This window comes from Mobula hypostoma, chromosome 18 (assembly GCF_963921235.1).
Source record: "Mobula hypostoma chromosome 18, sMobHyp1.1, whole genome shotgun sequence".
NCBI lineage: Eukaryota > Metazoa > Chordata > Chondrichthyes > Myliobatiformes > Myliobatidae > Mobula > Mobula hypostoma.
In genome coordinates this window covers 14669493-14688521 of record NC_086114.1, presented here as the reverse complement: position 1 = coordinate 14688521, position 19029 = coordinate 14669493, and the positions used below count along the sequence as shown (strand labels likewise).

At 43.9% G+C, this 19029-nt stretch overlaps 1 protein-coding gene across 2 annotated transcripts in view; it reads left to right on the top strand.

Moving 5' to 3' along the window:
* Window positions 1-19029, top strand: part of LOC134358355 (protein ERGIC-53-like) — a 126617-nt gene that overhangs the window by 18457 nt on the left and 89131 nt on the right. For both annotated transcript variants that reach the window (XM_063070482.1, XM_063070483.1), the window contains exons 4-6: window positions 59-120; window positions 10063-10162; window positions 12322-12445. In XM_063070482.1, coding sequence (XP_062926552.1) covers window positions 59-120; window positions 10063-10162; window positions 12322-12445 — 286 coding nt within the window. The remainder of the gene's footprint in view (window positions 1-58; window positions 121-10062; window positions 10163-12321; window positions 12446-19029) is intronic.

Sequence of the window (19029 nt, the reverse complement as noted above, 5' to 3'; positions counted from 1 at the left end):
GAAATGGAACCATAAGCTGGAAGTTTCCTGAAGTTTGCCTTCTCTCTATGCCTTCTAGAAAAACAATCCAATTGTACTCGTGGTGGGAAACGATGGGAAGCTCACATATGATCACTTGAAGTAAGTTGTTATTTTATCTTTGGTGTTAAGTTGTGAAATAATTGATTTGAAAAGTAATTGATCTGTCTGCTGAAACTTGTAGGAAATCAAAGGCATCTTTGCAAATTTCCCTTAAATTTGTTTTAATATATAGAGATGAGACAGAGAAATAAAGAAAAAGATTAGTCTTATTTGTCACATGTACATCAAAACATACAGTGAAATGTGCCAACAACAGGAATTCTGCAGATGCTGGAAATTCAAGCAACACACATCATCTTTACAGTCGAGGAGGCCGTGGATAGACATGTCAGAATGGGAATGGGATGTGGAATTAAAAGTGAAATGTGCCATTTGTGTCAAATCAAATGAGTGAGGATAGTGCTGGGCTGCCCGCAAGTGTCACCATGTTTCCAGTGTCAATATAGCCCACAACTCACTAACCCTAACCGTACGTCTTTGGAACGTGGCAGGAGTCTGGAGCATCTGGAAGAAACCCATGTGATCACGGGAAGAATGTAAAACTCCTTTGGACAATGGGATTTGAACCCGGGTCGCTGGCGCTGCAACAGCGTTACGCTAACCACTACGCCACCATGCTGCCTCACATTTCTGAATCTGTAGAATTCTCTGCCACAGACTGCGGTTGAGGCCAAGTCCGTGGGTATATTTAAGGCGGGAGTTGATCGTTTCCTGATCGGTCAGGGCATCAAAGGATATGGGGAGAAGGCAGGCGTATGGAATTGAGTAGGATCTGGGATTGCCATGTTGGAATGGCGGAGCAGACTCGATGGGCTGAATGGCCTAATTCTGCTCCTGTGTCTTATGGTCTTATTGAAGTCTGTCCTTGGATGGGTATTTAGCCATCATTCTTTTTTTTTCCATAATTTTCCCTTTCAAGGGGGGTGGACTCCAATTACAACTGCATTTTGTGCCTGAGGCTGAGTTAGAGTTGAGAGGAAGGTTTACCATGTTTCGATTTGTAACTGGGTCGATGACGCTCTCAGCTCCTGTGTTGGGTGTTTGTGGATTCGAATGCCAGTCTTGAGACTGGAGCATTACCGTGATGGCAGGAACCCCAGGGCATCACTGAGAGAGGGCTGCAGTGTTGGAGGTGCCGCGTTCTGATGAGAATGAGTTCCCTTCTGCTCGGTTGGAATGGATGCAGAAGATGGTACACTACCTCTGAGGAGTGGAAATATCCCCAGATTTCAGAACATAGAACACCACAGCACATTGCAGGCCCTTCAGCCCACAATGGAGTGGTAGTAGTAGAGCAATCTCTCGACTCGAGTATGACGTTCTCCCATGGGTTTGCCTATTGGTGGGCCCTCGGGCCAGTCCAGGATCCACATAATCTGGTGCAGTGTGGGCAAGAGTAAGTACTGACTGTAGTTACTGGCTGGGTCTTTGGTTGTTCAGTCTCCTTTCGTAGCTGAAGCTTGTTCTCTGTGGCACATCAGAGATCGATCTTATGTAGCGCAGCTCCCTCCTGAACACATTTCCTCCAGGTGTATCTAGTGAGTGCAATGTCTTCCCAGATTTTAGCTGTGATGTTGAATTTCTTCAGGCTGATTTTTGATCTTAGCTTTGAAGCATTTCCTTTGCTCATCTGAGGCTTATTGATCTTCCTTCAACTTTACTTTCACAATGTTTCCCAGACTTTTTAGTCAATCTATGGTCATTCTAACCCTTTCCTCCTACATAGCCCTCCATTTTTCTGTCATCTGTGTGCCTATTTAAGAGTTTCTTAAATGCCCCTAATGTATCTGCCTCTAACGAGAGTCTTTCATGATCGTGACATCCGAACAGACACCAAAATGTTAGTGTACAAAGCAATGGTAATCCCAACGCTCCTGTATGCATTAGAAACCTGGACAACATACCGACGGCATCTGAAGGCACTTGAAAAGTTCCATCAACGCTGTCTTCGAAACATCTTAAATATCAGCTGGGAAGATAGAAGAGCCAACATCAGTGTGCTAAATGAAGCAAAAACAACAAGCATTGAAGCCTACGTCATCAAGAACCAACTAAGATGGAGCAGTCATGTTGTTCAGATGAAAGACGAACGTCTACCGAAACAAATCTTCTACTCCCAGCTTAAAGAAGGCAAACGTGAAAGAGGCCTTCTTTTACAGAAGAGATTCAAAAATTCAAAGACGTCTTAAAAGCCAACATGAAGAAATGTAACATTGACATCAACAATTGGGAAACCAATGCCAAGGGCAGGAAACTCTGGTAAGCCATCATCCAAGAAGGAACAGCAACTTTCGAAGCCAACAGATGTGCAGGATTAGAAGAAAAGAGAAGAAAATGGAAAGAGAGGCAGCAACACTCACAACACGCTGGAGGAACTCAGCAGATCGGGCAGCATCCGTGGAAAAGATCGGTCGACGTTTCAGGCCGGAACCCTTCGGACTCCAGCATCTGCAGATTATTTTGTGTTTAAGAGAGGCAGCAACAACCAAAGCCCGATCTGCCATCTGGAACTACCTGTCCTGAATGCGGAAGAACTGCGAAAGCCAAGATTGGACTCATAAGCCACTTGAGAGCCCATAAGTAGATCAACAGAACGAAGCTCAGCAGACAATAATAGCACACTGAAGTGCCCACCTCGAGGGATAGCCACGACAACCATCACCCCTGGCAGCATGTTTTAAGAAACTGTTTTCCTGTTACTTAATTAATGATTTTCTAAAATTGTTTTAAAAACAAAGTATGCAGATGGTCAGGCAGCATCTATGACAAGAGAAAGGCTTAATGTTTCAAGCTGATGAATATTAATGTTAATCCCCTTTCTCTTCCATATGCTTTCTGACCTCCTGAATGTTTCCAACGTTAAGTTTGTTTTCATATCTCACCTGTACTTTTAATTTTGCTTTCCATTCACTAAAACTAATAACGTGGGCACTTCAGTGTGCTATTATTGTCTGTTGAGCTTCTTGCATTGCAATTATAACTTAGTTGTCTATCGAATGCTCTGTGAGTCCTAAACGTCTGTGAAAAACCTTATCACGAAAAAATGGACAGTCTCTATAACATTAACCTTTAAAGCTTTTGGATCATAATTTCCAAAGAAGAGTTCTCAGTTTACTGATAGCTGGATGTGTGTCGAGTTGTTTCGTTGCCTATATTTTGAGCTGTTAACAAGCAACCGATTGGTCAGCTCGGAGAGCAGCTGGAGTTAACCTTCTTTCCCACACTATCAGACTCTGGAGTGATCCTCTTGTACAATAAAATGGACTCTCACCTCATTATGATCTTGCACTTCATCACACAGTACTGTGCAAAAGTCTTGGGTATATATACAGTATATATCTAGGGCACATAAGACTTTTGCACAGTACTGTATTTGTCAACGTGGAGTGGAAAGCGAGTTTGTAAATCTGGTGGGAGCAAAGGATGTTGGGAATGGTGTGGGTGGGGAGTGAGACAGGTGGCAGAGAAGGAGTGCTGGGGTGGGGGTGGGTTGTGGAGGAGGCACAGGTGTAATGTCATTTGGTTCCAAACAATTGAATATATTGATCATTACAGAATGTCTCTCTGGTGTTTCCCTCACCCTTCCCCTTTTCCTAACCATGATTCCCCTCTCCCTGACCCCTTCCACAATACCTGATCTCTCAATCCACAATACAGACCCATATCATAATCAGGTTTATCATCACTCTCACGTGTCAGGAAATTCAATTTTTTTGTGGCAGCAGTACAGTCCTATACATAAAATTACTTCGGTACTATGCAAAAATTCTTAGGCACCTTAGCTCTATAGTTCTGCCTAAAGAATTTTGCACAGTCCTGTATATTTGCATACACTTTCTGAGTAGCTATTACACTTTATTCTGCATTGTTATTGTTTTACCTTATTCTAGCTCTCTGCACTGTGTAATGATTTGATCTGTATGAACAGTATGCAAGACAAGCATTTTACTTTATCTGGGTACACGTGACAATAATTAACCACATTCAGATTAATTTATTTATCTCATGTACGTTGAAACACACTGCGAAAGGCGTCATTTGTATTAACAACCAACACAACCTAAGGATGTACTGGGGGTAGCTCACAATTGTCACCACACATAGGATGTTACCATAGCATTGCCTATACTGTTCAATATTAATATACTGATCATGGTGCCACTCATGGCAAAGTGCTCTCTTACCTTCGTAACCTTAACATTATCAGTCGGAGCTGTGCAGCAGCAGAGATATAGTCATTGGTCCAGAGTTCCCCTTTGGCAAGGATTCACCACTCCCCACTGATGACCCCTTCTTCCTTCTTCAACCATCCTCCTCTTCTTGTACACCCCGCCTTGGCCTTCTGCCGGCCCTGGATCTCTTCATCTATAATTGCCAACGAGACGTCCCCCGTCTTGACTTTACCACTTTACTCTGCTGTTTGAACCTCACTCCCTCTGGAATGCCCAACCTCCCCCACTCCTCTTCGCACCAATCCAGTGTTGGTGAAGAGTCTCGGTGCAAATCGTCAACTGTTCATTCTCCTTCATAGATGCTGTCTGCCCTGCTGAGTTCCTCCAGCAATTAGAGTGCATTGCTAGAGGTCCCCAATTTCCTGGTTTCCATTAGACATAGGAACAGTATTAGACCATTCAGCCCATCAAATCTGCTCTGCCATTTCATCATGGCTGATCCCAGATCCTCTTCAACTGCATACACCTGCCCTCTCACCGTATCCCTCGGTGCCCTGACCATTCAGGAATTTATCAACTTCTGCTTTAAACATAGCCACGGACTTGGCCTCCACTGCAGTCCGGCAGAGCATTCCACAGATTCACCACTCTTTGGCTAAAACTATCCTCCTTACTTCTGTTCTAAAAGTTTGGCTCTCAACTTTGAGGCTGTGCCCTCTAGTTCTGGATACCGCCCCCCCCCCCAGAGGAAACGTCCTCTCCACATCCACTTTATCTAGTCCTTCCAACATTCAGTAGGTTTCAATGATATCCCCACACATTCTTCTAAATTCAGGCCCAAAGTTGTCAGACACTCTTTGTATGTTAACCCCTTCATTCCTGGAATTATCCTCGTGAACCTGCTCTGGATTCTCTCCAATGTTAGTACATCCACTCTGAGATAAGAGGCTCAAAACTGTTGACAGTACTCTTAAGTGTGGCCTGACTATAACTTATAAAGCTTCAGCAATAACTCCTTGTTTTATATTCTATTCTCCCCTTGAAATAAATGTCAGCGTTGCATTTGCCTAATTTACCACAGACTCAACCTTTGTATTAAACTTCTGGGAGTCTTGCACAAGGACTCCCAAGTCCTCTGCACTTCCGATGTTTGAATTTTCTCCCCATTAGTCTGCACGATTGTTCCTTTTACCAGAATGCATTATCATACATTTCCCAACACTGTATTCCAGCTGCCACTTTTTTGCCCATTCTTCCAATTTGTCTAGGTCCTGCTGCAATCACATTGCTTCCTCAGCGTTACCTACTCCTCCACCTATGTTCTAATCATCCACAAACTTTGCCACAAAGCCAACAATTCCACTACCTAAATCATTGACAAACAATGTGGAAAGTAGCGGTTCCAATACTGACCCCTGAGGAACACCAGTAGTCACCAGCAGCCAACTGGTAAAGGCCCCCTTTATTCCCACTTGCTGCCTCCTGCCTGTCACCCATTCCTCTATCCGTGCCAATATATTTCCTGTAACACCATATGATTTTTCTTGTTAAGCAGTCTCATGTGAGGCACCTCATCAAATACCTTCCAAAAGTCCAAGTAAATGGCATCCACTGTCTCTCCTTTGTCCATCTGCTTGTTACTTCCTTGAACAATTCTAACAGATTTGTCAGGCAAGCTTTCCCTTGACAGAAACCATGCTGACTTTGACTTATTTTATCATTAGTCTCCAAGTACCCCGAAACCTCCTCATTAATAATAGACACTTTCCCAACCACTGTCTGCTCTATAATTTCCTTCCTTTGCCTTTCTCCCTTCTTAAAGAGTGCAGTGACAGTTAAAATCTCGCAGTCCTCCGGGACTATTCGAGAATCAAGTGATTTTTGAACAATCATGACCAATACATCCGTTATCTCTTCATTAACCTCTCTCAGGACTCTGGGATGTAATCCATCTGGTCCAGGTGACTTATCCATCTTAAGACCTTCCAGCACTTTTTCCTTTGTATTAGCAATGATACACACTCCTGTTCCCTGACACTCAACAGATTTCTGGCACACTGCTGGTGTCTTCCACAGTGAAGACTGATGCAAAGTACCCATTCAGTTCATCTGCCATTTCTTTGTCCCCCATTATTACCTCACCAGCATCATTTTCCAGTGGTTCAATATCAACTCTCACCACTCTTTTACTCTTTATATAACTGAAAAAGCTTTTAGAATCTGGCTTTATATTATTGGCTTGTTTGCCCTCATATTTCATCTTTTCCCTTCTTATAACTTTTTAGATTGCCTTTTGTTGGATTTTAAAAACTTCCCAATTCTCCAACTTCCACTCACTTTTGCTACCTTTTATGCCTTTTCCTCGGCCTTAATGCAGTCCCTCATTTCCCTTGTCAGCCACAGTTGCCAAGCCCTGCCATTTGAGAACAACTTTCTGTGGGACATATCTATCCTGTGCCTTGTGAAATATTCACAGAAACTTTAGCCACCTCTGTTCTACCATCGTCCCTGCCAGTATCCTTCTCCATTCTACATGGGCAAGCTCCTCTCTCATGTCTCTGTAATTCCCTTTATTCCATTGCAATTCTGATATATGTGACTTATGCTTCTCCCTCTCAAATTGCAGTATGAATTCAATCATATTTTGATCTCTGCCTCCTTAGGGTTTCTATACGATAAGCTTCTTAATAAAATCTGAGTTATTACACAACACCCAAGCTGCTCTAAAAAGCCATTTCGTAGGCATTCAACAAATTCCTTCTCCTGCAATCTGACACATAAGAACATAAGAAATAGGAGCAGGAGTAGGTCATCTGGCCCATTGAGCCTGCCCCGCCATTCAATAAGATCATGGCTGATCTGTCCGTAAACTCAGCTCCATCTACCTGCCTTTTCCCCATGACCCTTAATTCCCCTGCTATGTAAAAACCTATCAAACTGTTTCTTAAATATATTTAAGCCTCAACTGCTTCCCTGGGCAGAGAATTCCACAGATTTGCCACTCTCTGGGAAAAACAGTTTCTCCTCATCTCTGTCCTAAATCTTCTCCCCTGAATCTTGACACCAACCTGATTTTCCCAATCCCCTTGCATATTGAAGTCCCCCATTACAAATTGTGACATTACCCTTATTACGTGCCATCTCCAGCTCCCTTTGCAATCTCAAACCCATATCCTGACTACTACTGGGAGGTCCGTATATGATTCCCATAATTTTTTTTTGCCCTTGTAGTTTCTTCACTCCACCCACTAAAGATTCAACATTCTCTGACCCAAGTCACCTCTTCTAAAGATGTAATTCCATCTCTTACAAACAGAGCCATACCACTACCTATGCCTTCCTGTCTGTCCTTTCACACAAAGTACATCCTTTGATGTTAAGCCTTCTTTCAGCCACAACTCAGTGATGTCCACAACATCAGACCAACCAATTTCTAATTGCGCCATGAGTTCGTCCACCTTATTCCGAGTACTACATGTATTTAAATAGAGCACCTTCAGTCCTGCATTCTTTGCCCTTTTGAATTTTGCCTCTGTGGTACAGCTTAACTCTTTGCTCCGTCTGCAGTTGTACCCAAACATTGGCTTGTCCTTCCTTATATTCATATTACATATTACATCATCTACTTGTAAACCTGCTGGCTCATCCTCAGCTGTATCATACTGGTTCCCATCCCCTTGCCATATTAGTTTAAACAACTCCCAATAGCTCTAGTAAACCTACCCACAAGGATATTGGTCCTCCTTGGATTCAAGTGCAATCTGTCCCTTTTGTACAAGTCATACCTGCACCAGAAGAGGTTTCAATTACCCAAAAATCTGAATCCCTGCCCCCTGCTCCAATTCTTCTGCCAAGCGTTTATTTGCCACCTCACTCTATTCCTATCCTCACCGTTGCACAGGCAGCAATCCTGAGATTGCCACCCTTGAAGTCTTGCTTCTCAGCTTCCTTCCTAACTCCCTGTATTCTGTTTTCAGGACCTCCTCCCTTTTTCTGCTTGTATCATTGGTACCAATGTGTACCACGACTTCAGGCTGCTCACCCTCCATTTCCAAGGTATTTCGCTTCTCAAGCTTTCAACATCGCACTCACGGGGTGGGCCAGCACCTATGGAAGGAAGGAAAGGAAATGTAAATTGGTTTATTATTGTCACATGTACCAAGGTGCAGTGGAAAACTTTATTTTGCATACCATCCATAAAAAATATTTAATTACATCTGTAGATTGAGGTAGTACAAGGGAAAACAATAACAGAATGCAGAGTAAAGTCTTGCAGAGAAGATACAGTGCAGGCAGACAATAAGGTGAAAGGTCATGACAAGGTCAATATATTATGTCAAAACCTACTAACAGGACACAACACGTCAACCTTCCCTTTCTTCTCCTCCCACAGACGATGGTGTCTAACCTACTGAGTTCCTCCAGCAGATTATGTGTTGCTCCAGATTCCAGCATTGGCCCCTTTACCTTTTCCGCCAATTGTCTCTCAACTTCTCACTTCAACCTCTCCCCCTCAACTGACTTTACCTATTATCTTCCAGCTTGTTCTGCTTCCCCCTCTACCCACCTTCTTATCCTGCCTTTTTCCCCCTTTCTTTCCTGTCCCGAAGAAGGGTCTCGGCCAGAAATGTCGGATCTTTATTCCTCTCCACCGATGCTGCCTGACCTGCTGAGTTCATCCAGCGTTTTCTGTGTGTTACTCTGAATTTCGATCATCTGCAGAATCTTTTGTGTGTACGATTTGCTGCAATCTCTTGCATCTCCTTTGACCATCCAATCTGTATATTGATATTTTGTAGAAATTTGAATTTTCTTTTGGATCTCGACATTTTTTCCCCGAGAAATCAAGGATTTATTACCAATTCTGACAGCACATTGATCTGAGTGGCCCACTGGGTCCACATTGCTCTAGGACAGGAGTTGTATGTAGGTTGGACTGGTTATGGCAGAAGATTGCCTTCCCTAAAGCACATCTGTGATTCCATACACATTTTGAAGTTCAAAGTACATTTATTATTAAAGTATACAACCCTGAAATTTGTCTTTCCCACAGACAGCCATGAAACAAAGAACCATGGAACCAACCCATTCAAATAAAACACATCAAATGTCAAATCCCCTACCCCCCCCACGCACAAAGAAATCACACAAATGGAAACAAAAACCATATTGAAAACACAGAATATAAAACACAAAATGCTTATTTCAGTTTAGTTCAGCTCAGTTTTCATTAGCTACGGGCCACCTAATTCAAAAATTGCCAAATAGTAGTAACAAAAACAAGAGCAACCAGCGCTAGACAACAGTAATTTAAACGACACACACAAAATGCTGGAGGAACTCAGCAGGCCAGGCAGCATCTGTGGAAAAAGGCACAGTCGACATTTCAGGCCGAAAACCCTTCGGCAGAACTTTAACTTTGATTCTCTGGTACTGCCAGAGCAACTCTGAGTCCTACCTGAACAAAGAAATAAAACCTGTCATAAATCTGAATTGGAGTCCGAATCTACAATCCATGTCGATTAAACCTTGCTCACTGATGTCATCTTTTTAATCCCAAATTTAATTGGGTTTAATTTCCCAATCCATTTAACATTCTGGGTATTAATATGGAAGTCACTCCATTTTCAGCTAGCATGAACCCTGTGGGCCGAGTGGTTTTTTTCCTGTCATGTTTTCATTACCACATTCCTATTGTACGTTGAAGTAGCTTTGAAACGAGAACTTTTGCTTTATGAACTAGCTCATCCACTTCAGTTACAATGAATAAAACTGTCCAACACATTTGTCTTTCAATCCAACCTGATAGTGATGGTGCCGGGCAGGCTTTGGGTACGTGTTTGCGGGATTATCGCAACAGTTATCACGCTGTCCGAGCCAGGATACGCTATTACCGGAAGACGCTGCAGGTAGGCAACTCTACAATGGTAATTAATTTTGCCTTTCAAAGTCTGTGCATGCCTATTAGTTGACAGTTCTGTGTTTTGACATGTTTCCGGCTTCCTCTTGGCTTCGTTAGAGCCTATATCTCTTTCTTTCTTTCTCTCTTTCTTTCTTCAAAGCATTGTTCTTTCATGCAGATGGCAGAGGTAGAGAACAACCGGTATGGTTTGGTATTGGGTTCAGAGTTGCCTTTGGCTGGACCAGAGAATCAAAATTAAATTACTGTTGTCTGTAATGCACTGTTGATTTGAATAAGAGCAAGCTCAAGGGGCCAAATGGCCTAGCCTTTCTATTCCTTATGCCCCTCATACCTGCTCTATCATTCAATATCAGAGCAGTGTTGAATCAGGGCGTAGAATTGTTATTTTTCTTGTAGTTTAGCTTTCCTTTCCTTTCTTATATTCTCACATAATCATATCTGTAATTTTTCAGTGAATGTTTCAGGAATTATGGTACAGTTGCTTCTGCATTTTTCTAGAAACATCGTAGTTTTCAGCAGCAGGTGTCATGCCACCTGAATCTGGCTATTTTATAGGTTTATAACTTTGTTACCTCTGGTCAGAGTATGAGACGGCCGCAGCTGCTTTTTTCCTTTGTCTTTTCTTTGTTCACTCGTCTCTCTCTTTTGTTCATTCTTCGTTCTTGTAACGCTGAATAAAACAGCCATAAGCAACAGGTGTTGTGCTTCATTCTTGACTTGTAAAGAACCTTTGCATCACAGAGGAGTCAGGATCCCACAGCAGAAGCCTTACCTCAGCATCACTTCCCTGAACTAACTCCAGAATCAGAATCAGAATCAGGACAGTATATTATTGCTGACATATGTTGGGAAATTTGTTGTTTTGACAGCAGTAAAGTGCAGTACTTAAATTACAATAAGAGATATATAAATAAAGATTAAATAGTGCATAAAGACAGCAAAGTAGTGAGTAATGTTCAGGGGTTTATGAATCATTCATTTGATGGCCGAGGGGAAGAAACTGTTGTTAAAAGATTGAATGTGGATCTTCAGGCTTCTGCACCTCCTCCCAGATGATAGTCATGAGACAAGGGCATATCCCAAATGGTGAGGGTCCCGAGAGATGGATGCTGCCTTTTTGAGGTACCACTTTTGAAGACATCTTGATTTTTGAAGACATCAGTGGGGAGGGTATGCCCGTGATGGAGGAGGCCGAGGCTACAGCCCTCTGCAGCCTCTTTTCATCCTGTGCATTGGAGCCTCCGTAACAGGCAGCGATGCAACAAATCAGAATGCCCTCCACTGTATCTTTGTAGAAATGTGCTCCAATCTTCAGTGACGTGCCAAATCTGCTTCATCATCACCCCGTCCTTACCTAATTGATCCGGAGTAATCATTTCTCATTATTTCAGGACTTCAGCATATATCAGTGTAATCACAGAAATGAAGGACTTTACCCAAAGGTATAGTTAGCCAAAGTTGCTGTTTTAAAAGTTGTTTATTCTGTCTGCCTAAAAGCTTGTATAAAAATACTGAGCGATGGCTCTAGTCCGTCCCGTTCACCCTTTGGAGTTTCTGATATATTTTGCGTCCTGTATCTCATCCAGAACTGTGTGATCTCCTGGAGCCGCATAAAACTGATTTTTAAAGCTGGAGTTAATTCTGAGTGGTGGAAAAAGACGTGGGAAATTCCTCTCCAATTTTCCACTCAGCAGTTGAGACTTGTCCAGGAAGTTAGATGTCAACCTTCCCGAGGGACCCTGTTCTTTCAAAGAAAATTTTAGCTTAGCTTGTCACGTGTACACTGAAATATACAGTGAAATATGTCAATACAGTCAACAACTAAAGCAGTCTGAGGATGTGCTGGGGGCAGACCACAAGTGTCACCATTCTTTTTAGTGCCAACATAACATGCCCACAATTCGCTAACCCTAACTTGGATGTCTTTGGACTGTGGGAGGAAACGAGCACCCAGGGGAAACGCATGAGGACATGGGGAGAACGTACAAACTACATACAGACAGTGACGGATAATGAATGCAGGTTGCCAGTGCTGTAAAGTGTTACACTAACTCTGTTCTGGCACAGGAGTACAGTGCGTTACGCTTTACTGAGTTGTTTTGGAAAATGTAGCCAATGCTTTATTTCTGCCCTCCTCCTCTGCAGGTTTATCTCAATTTGGGGAGAACTGATATCTCTGAGAACTACGAGTTATGTACTGAAGTCACGGACATGCACCTGCCTCTGAATGGGCACTTTGGTGTATCTGCAGCCACAGGGGCAGTTGCTGGTGAGTGTCAGTGGCCACTGTTTGGTTATGTTTATGGTGATCGCCATAGAGTCATACAACAGGGGAATGGGCCATTCAGCCCATCTAGACATGCTGAACAATGTATTTAAGCTAGTCTCATTTGTCCATGCTTGGACCATGTTCCTATCCATGCACCTGCCCAAGTTTGATGTACCTGTCTCAACCACCTCCTTTCGAAGCTCATTCCATATACGCACCAATCGCTGTGTGCCCTTCAGGTTCCTATTAAATCTTTTCCCTCTTACCTTAAAACTATGCCCTTTAGTTCTTCATTCCCAAAGCTTGGGATGAAGACTGCATGCATTCACCCTAATGATGCCCTTCATGATTAATATGGCTCTGTAAGATCACCTCTCAGTCTCTCTCTGGCTTTATTGCAATGAATCGAGTGGTAATCTGCCCAGGCTCTCTCTCTACAACTCAGTCGTTCGTGTCCTGGAAACATCCTTGTTAATCCTTACTGCACTCTTTGTAGCTTAACGACGTGTTTCCTATAGCAGACTGGCCAAAAACTGAACCCAATCTTCCAAACATGACCTCACTTGCATCTTGTATAAACTCTGAATGCTACCTTACCAATGTTTGCACTTCCTTTGGATTTAAATTGCTTCTGATCAATGCAAGAAAATAATACACATATTTGTGGAGTGGGCACATCCTCTTCGTAATCATGCAGGTTTCTTCCAGCTGCTTTAGCTTTCTCCCGTATTCTAAAGACGAATGGACTAGTAGTTTAACTGACCACTGTGAATTCTCCTTGTGTGGAGATATGTGGTAAAATGTGGGGTGGTGGGGGCGAAGAAGCTGATGGAATGTGGGGAGAGTGAAATGGGATTTGGGTATATTTAAGACGGAGGTTGGTAGGCTATTGATTAGTCAGACATCAAAGCTTACCGGTCGAATGGCTCAATTCCACTCCTATGGTCTTGTGGTCTTATAGTAGGTACTTTATAGCTGGTGTGGACTCTGTGGGCAACAAGGCCTGTTTCTGTGCTATATAACATTAAGCTTCAGTTATTCCATATTGGTTGCATTTGTTGTGAGTGATTTATATGCTCTGTGCCTTGGTCTGGAGGAACGTTGTTGCGTTTGGCAGTATATATGGTTAAATGACAATGAACTTGAACTTTGGTTGCCCGCAGCTTATACTGTATTTTAATTTTTTTTTTCTCTGTTTAGAGTTATCTGCCTATTGTTCATTTTGTAAGACCAGCCCTTGTTGGTCCTACCAAAGTGCAACACGTCGCACTTGTCTGCATTAAATTCTACCTGCCATTTTCAGCCCATTTTTCCAGCTGATCCAGATCACTCTGCAAGCCTTCCTCGTTGTCCACTACACCCCCAATCTTGGTGGCATCCTCAAATGTTCTAATCCAGTTTACCACATTATTGCCCATATCGTTGATGTAGATGGCAAGCAACAACAGACTCGGCACCAATCCCTGTGGCACACCACTAGTCACAAGCCTTCAGGCAGAGAGGCAAACATCTACAACTATTCTCTGGCTTTTCTAGCGAAGCCAACGTCTAATCTAATTTACTACCTCGTCTTGAATGCTGAGCGACTGAACCTTCTTGATCAACCTCCCGTGTGAGCTTCATACAGTTTCTGTTATTGTCGTATCTGTATCTGACATCTGATAAAGTTGTATTACCAGATTCCCATTTTTCAATGTAAAGTTAAGTGCAAGTTGTCCATGGGTTACAACGGTGTTCCATTCCCATGTGTCTGATGAGCAGTTGCTGCTGAGGGGAGATGAGGTTGCTGGGGCCAGCCTCCATCACCACTTCAAGGCATTCAAGACAAATTTAGGGAATTCCCAAGCATTTTAAACGTCCTCAGCCGGGGGAAGTAACTTATTCAAAGTGGCAGGATAAAATGACTGTAGTGCGGGCCATGGTAAAGCCTCTGGTTTGGTTCTGAAAATCAGGGGAACATGCAGATGTGGGGACCCACAACAAAAGCAGAAAAGGTTTTGGAAACACTCAGGAGGTCAAGCAGCACCTGTGGAGGGGTAAACAGACCAAATAACCTGTGTCAGAACTTTGAAAGAGAAGAATGTTGAGTCTAATTGCAGAGAAGGTTGGGGTAGGGATGGAAAAATTGGACTAAATAGTCATCAGTGGTAGATTGGGGCCAGAGTGGAGGTGAGCTGTTAATGGGGCAGTTAGACATTTTGGAGGTGTGCATATGGAAGGTGAGGGTGGGGAAGGGATGGGTAACTGAGCCAGTATCACAGATAGATAACCTCAGGCAGAAATGCGCAGCTCTGACATAGAAAAAAAGCTTGATGAATATTTCCAGAATGTTGTTTTTGGGGTAACGCACTCAAAATGCTGGAGAAACTCAGCAGGTCAGGCAGCATCTACAGAGATGAATAAAAAGCTGACATTTTTAGCCAAGACCCTTCATGAGGACATCATCATAGATATTGCCTGACCTGCTGCATTGCCCCAACATCTTGTGTGTGTTACTCTGGATTTTCAGTATCTGCGAATTGCTTGTGTTTATGTTGTTTTTGGTGTGAGTGTGGTTCCACCTAGTGGCAGGATCAAGGCTGGAGTTGGTTAGTAATTGAGCTGTGAACAGAGTTGCCTACAGTTGTCCCTGAAATAACGGGTAACCGGTTTATTGTTGTCACATGAATCGAGGTGCAGCGAAAATCTTTGTTTTGCAGGCCATCCATACAGAGCAGTACAAACATAGTCACACTGAGGTAGTACAAGGAGGAAAACAACAACAGAATACTGTTACAGAGAAAGTGCAGTGAAGGTGGACATTATGCTGCAAGGGTCGTGACGAGGTAAACAGTGAGGTCAAGAGTCCAACTTTATCATACAAGAGTTCTGTTTAATACGCTCGAACAGGTCCAGGTGTTCGCATAATGCATTGGGCAGCATAGCAGTTAGCGCTACACTGTTACAACACCAGCGATCTGGGTTCAGTTCCGTAGCTGTCTATAGTGTGTACAGGAGTAAGGAATTTGTACATTCTCCCCATGACTGCGGGGGTTTCCTCCCACATTCCAAAGACATATGGGTTAGATCAGGTGGTAGGGACTTACTGGTCCGAAGGTCCTGCTACCGTGCTGTACTTCTAAACAAATTAGTTACTTCAAGAAGCCAGAAGATCAAAGGACCTGTAAGCAGATTTAAGTAGGGCTGTATGCTTCTGGGCTGCCATTTGGAGAATGAGGGTAAACTGCTCAGAGTGGTGCTGCCTGTGGAAAGAGAAAGTTAGCACTTTCGTTTCAAAGCCATTCCCACGCCTGAATTGTTAGTTGTTCCTCCTGCGTGACCTGCTGAGAGTTTCCAGCATTTACTAATGACGTTTGCAGCATTTCTGCAGGATGTTGCCCAAAAAGGAGAACTGTGGTTAACCAGGCAAGGCTGTGTTTATTCCCACTGGTAAATTGGAAACTGGTGGTTACATGATAGAGGATAGGATAGTTAGATTCTTCCACTCCTGCCCCAGGCCAGGGGTGTCTAAAACTAGTGGGCATAGATTTAATCTGAGGGGAGAGAAATAAAAAGGAGATCTGAAGGGACATTTCTCCACTCACAATTTGGTGTAAGCTGCTAGAGGAGGTGGTAGAAGCAAGTATAATTAGAGCATTTAAAAGACATTTGGGCAGGTACTTGAAAGTACAAAAGTAGAGGGATACGGCCTAACATAGGCCATTGGGATTGGCAAAGATAGGCATCACAGTCATAGTCATACGGTATGTAAACTGGCTTTCTGCACGACTGGTCTATGCCAAGCCCGATTCCCATTCAACTAAGTCCCATTTGCCCACCCTTGTCCCATATATATTCCTCTAAACCAGGGGGTTCCCAATCCAAGGTGCATATACCCCTTGCATGAGGGTATTGGTCGATGGCGTAAATCAGTAGTCGCCAACCACCGGGCCGCAAAGCATGTGCTACCAGGCCGTGAGGAAACGATATGATTTGGCGATATGAGTCAACTGCACCTTTCCTCATTCCCTGTCACACCCACTGTTGAACTTGAACGCACGTGAGGTCATTACGCACGCGTCATCCATGTCAGCGCGGGAAGAAGATCAACTCCTCGAGCTTGCAAATGATGGCGGGCTGAAAAAAATGTTTGACATAACATCTGTACCGGCATTCTGGATCAAAGTCAAGGCTAAATATCCTGAGATAGCCACGAAAGCACTGAAAACGTTGCTTCCATTTCCAACATATCTCTGCAATGAATGCAACGAAAACTAAATTGCGGAATAGACTGGACATAAGGAACCCCCTTCGAGTATCGCTGTCTCCCATCAACCCTCGATGGGACCGTCTTCTTGCAGGGAAACAAGCCCAGGGCTCCCACTGATTCAGCGATATTGGTGTGTTGCAATGATTTTATATGTTCATACGAGGAAAATATGTGCTGTGTGTTTAATATCCAAACGTTACTTAAAATGTTATGATGCTATTGACTTATAAGTGACTTATAATTGTCTTATCACTATATTCATGCGAGGAAAATATGCACTGTGTGTTTAATATTAAATTCGTTAGATAAACCCTTTTAGAAACGAAATTGAGTGTATTAGCCTCTTATAAGTGACTTATAGTTGACTTAATCACCTATATTTCAGTTGTGATTAACACCCGCCCCCCCCAGGGTTGCCAACTGTCCGGTATTAGCCGGGACATCCTGTATATTGGGCTAAATTGGTTTGTCCTTACTGTATTTCCCCCGCTAAGGTCGAGCGTTCCTATGAAACCTTTCGTGCTGAAATGGCGTAAAGTGAAGAAGCAATTACCATTAATTTATATGGGAAAAATTTTTGAGCGTTCCCGTCCCAAAAAATAACCTATCAAATCATACCGAATAACACGTAAATCCTAAAATAATGCTAACGTATAGTAAAAGCAGGAATGATATGATAAATACACAGCCTATATAAAGTAGAAATAATGTAGGTATAGTGTAGTTTCACTGAACAGAATCGCCAAAAACGATTTGTAGAAAAAAATCGGCACGTACACGCGTATGCACACAGGTGCCCATGCAAGGCTTCGTGGTCATGGTAGTCTTTCTCGGGGTAAACACAATGTATTTGACTGCTACTCTTGTCCGTTGGCAACCCTACCCCCCCCCACCCCCGGTCGGCCAGTCTGCGGTGCAAAAAAGGGTTGGGGACCCCCAGCGTAAATAGGTTGGGATCCCCTGTTCTAAACCTTTCCTATTCACGTATCTGTCCAAATGTCCTTGAAATATTAGCATACCTACTTCTACCACTTCCTCTGGCAGCTTGATCCATATACAGACCACCCACTGGGCCCCTCAGGTTCCTGTTAAAGCTCTTCTCTAGTCGGCATGGATGAGCTGAGCTGTGAGTTCCTATTCTTGTGTTGAATGTTTCTAAGACTGATTCTATTTCAGATTTCCAGCATCAATAATCTTTTAAAGCAATGCACACAATGTGCTGGAGGAGCTCAGCAGGTCAGGCAGCATCTATGGATGAAATTTTTTTTTCTCCCCTAGCCTCAGTGGAAAAAGCCTGCTTGCATTCACTCTATCTATACCCATCATAATTTTATATACCTTTAGTGATTTTGTCCTTCCTAGGATAGCAGGGGAATGGGCTGCAGGGTAATCAGTTCTTTTTTTCTCCATGAAGATTTTTTCTCGCATGAAGAGCCGTGAGCGCCAAGACACCTGGCCAAGGTCGAGTCGACACCGGGCCGTGAGTGCTGAGACTCCCGTCCGAGGCCGCTGAACTAACACTAGACCTATTATACAGGTATAAGGCGAGGTGGCGGTGGGCGGAGGGGGCGAGGCCCGAGGCCTGGAGCTGGCCTGCCGCTCGTCGCGACTGCCGCCGCCCGCCCCCGCCGCCTGGTACGGTCGGGAGCAGCTGCAGGATCCGGCGAAGGTGGAGCAGCTAGCGGGCGAAAACAAGTGAGGGGGTGGTGTCATTACCACACCACTAGGTGGTCATCCCAATGGTGGAGCAGGCGGAAGAGGAGACATCTCCCAACGGCTGCAAAGGCGGATGAGGATGTCCGACAATGGGTAGGGAGGCTTGCGAGCACGCCGCAAGAACTGCCGTAGACCCACAACACTCAGGGCTTGTCTACCTAGTGTGTGAAGCCTGGATTCGGCGGACTGCGCGGAAGAAACCATCACTGGTTCAACGGGCAGAAAGGCGATTCTCAGCAATGCGTCGTGGAGTGCTAAGAGGGCACAGTGAGACACACAGAACACTGCTGGCCATCCACTGCATCCTGACCTATCTCCAGCCGTCTCGACTATGTCTTGCCACTGGGTCCAGATAGGCCGGGACGAGAGAGTGAGGCTGACGACCTGCGCAACTCTCCCTCACTTTAATCCAAGTCAAGCGCAAGTCATGACTTCAAACCCAACACGGAAGAAAGTGATGGTGCTCAACCTTGGCACATGGAACGTGAGAACTCTGCGAGATAACGTCAAGGCAGACAGACCAGAGAGAAGAACTGCACTGGTTGCAAAAGAGCTAGCTTGCTACAACGTGGACATAGCAGCTCTCAGTGAAACGCGCCTAGCAGACAAGGGCCAGCTG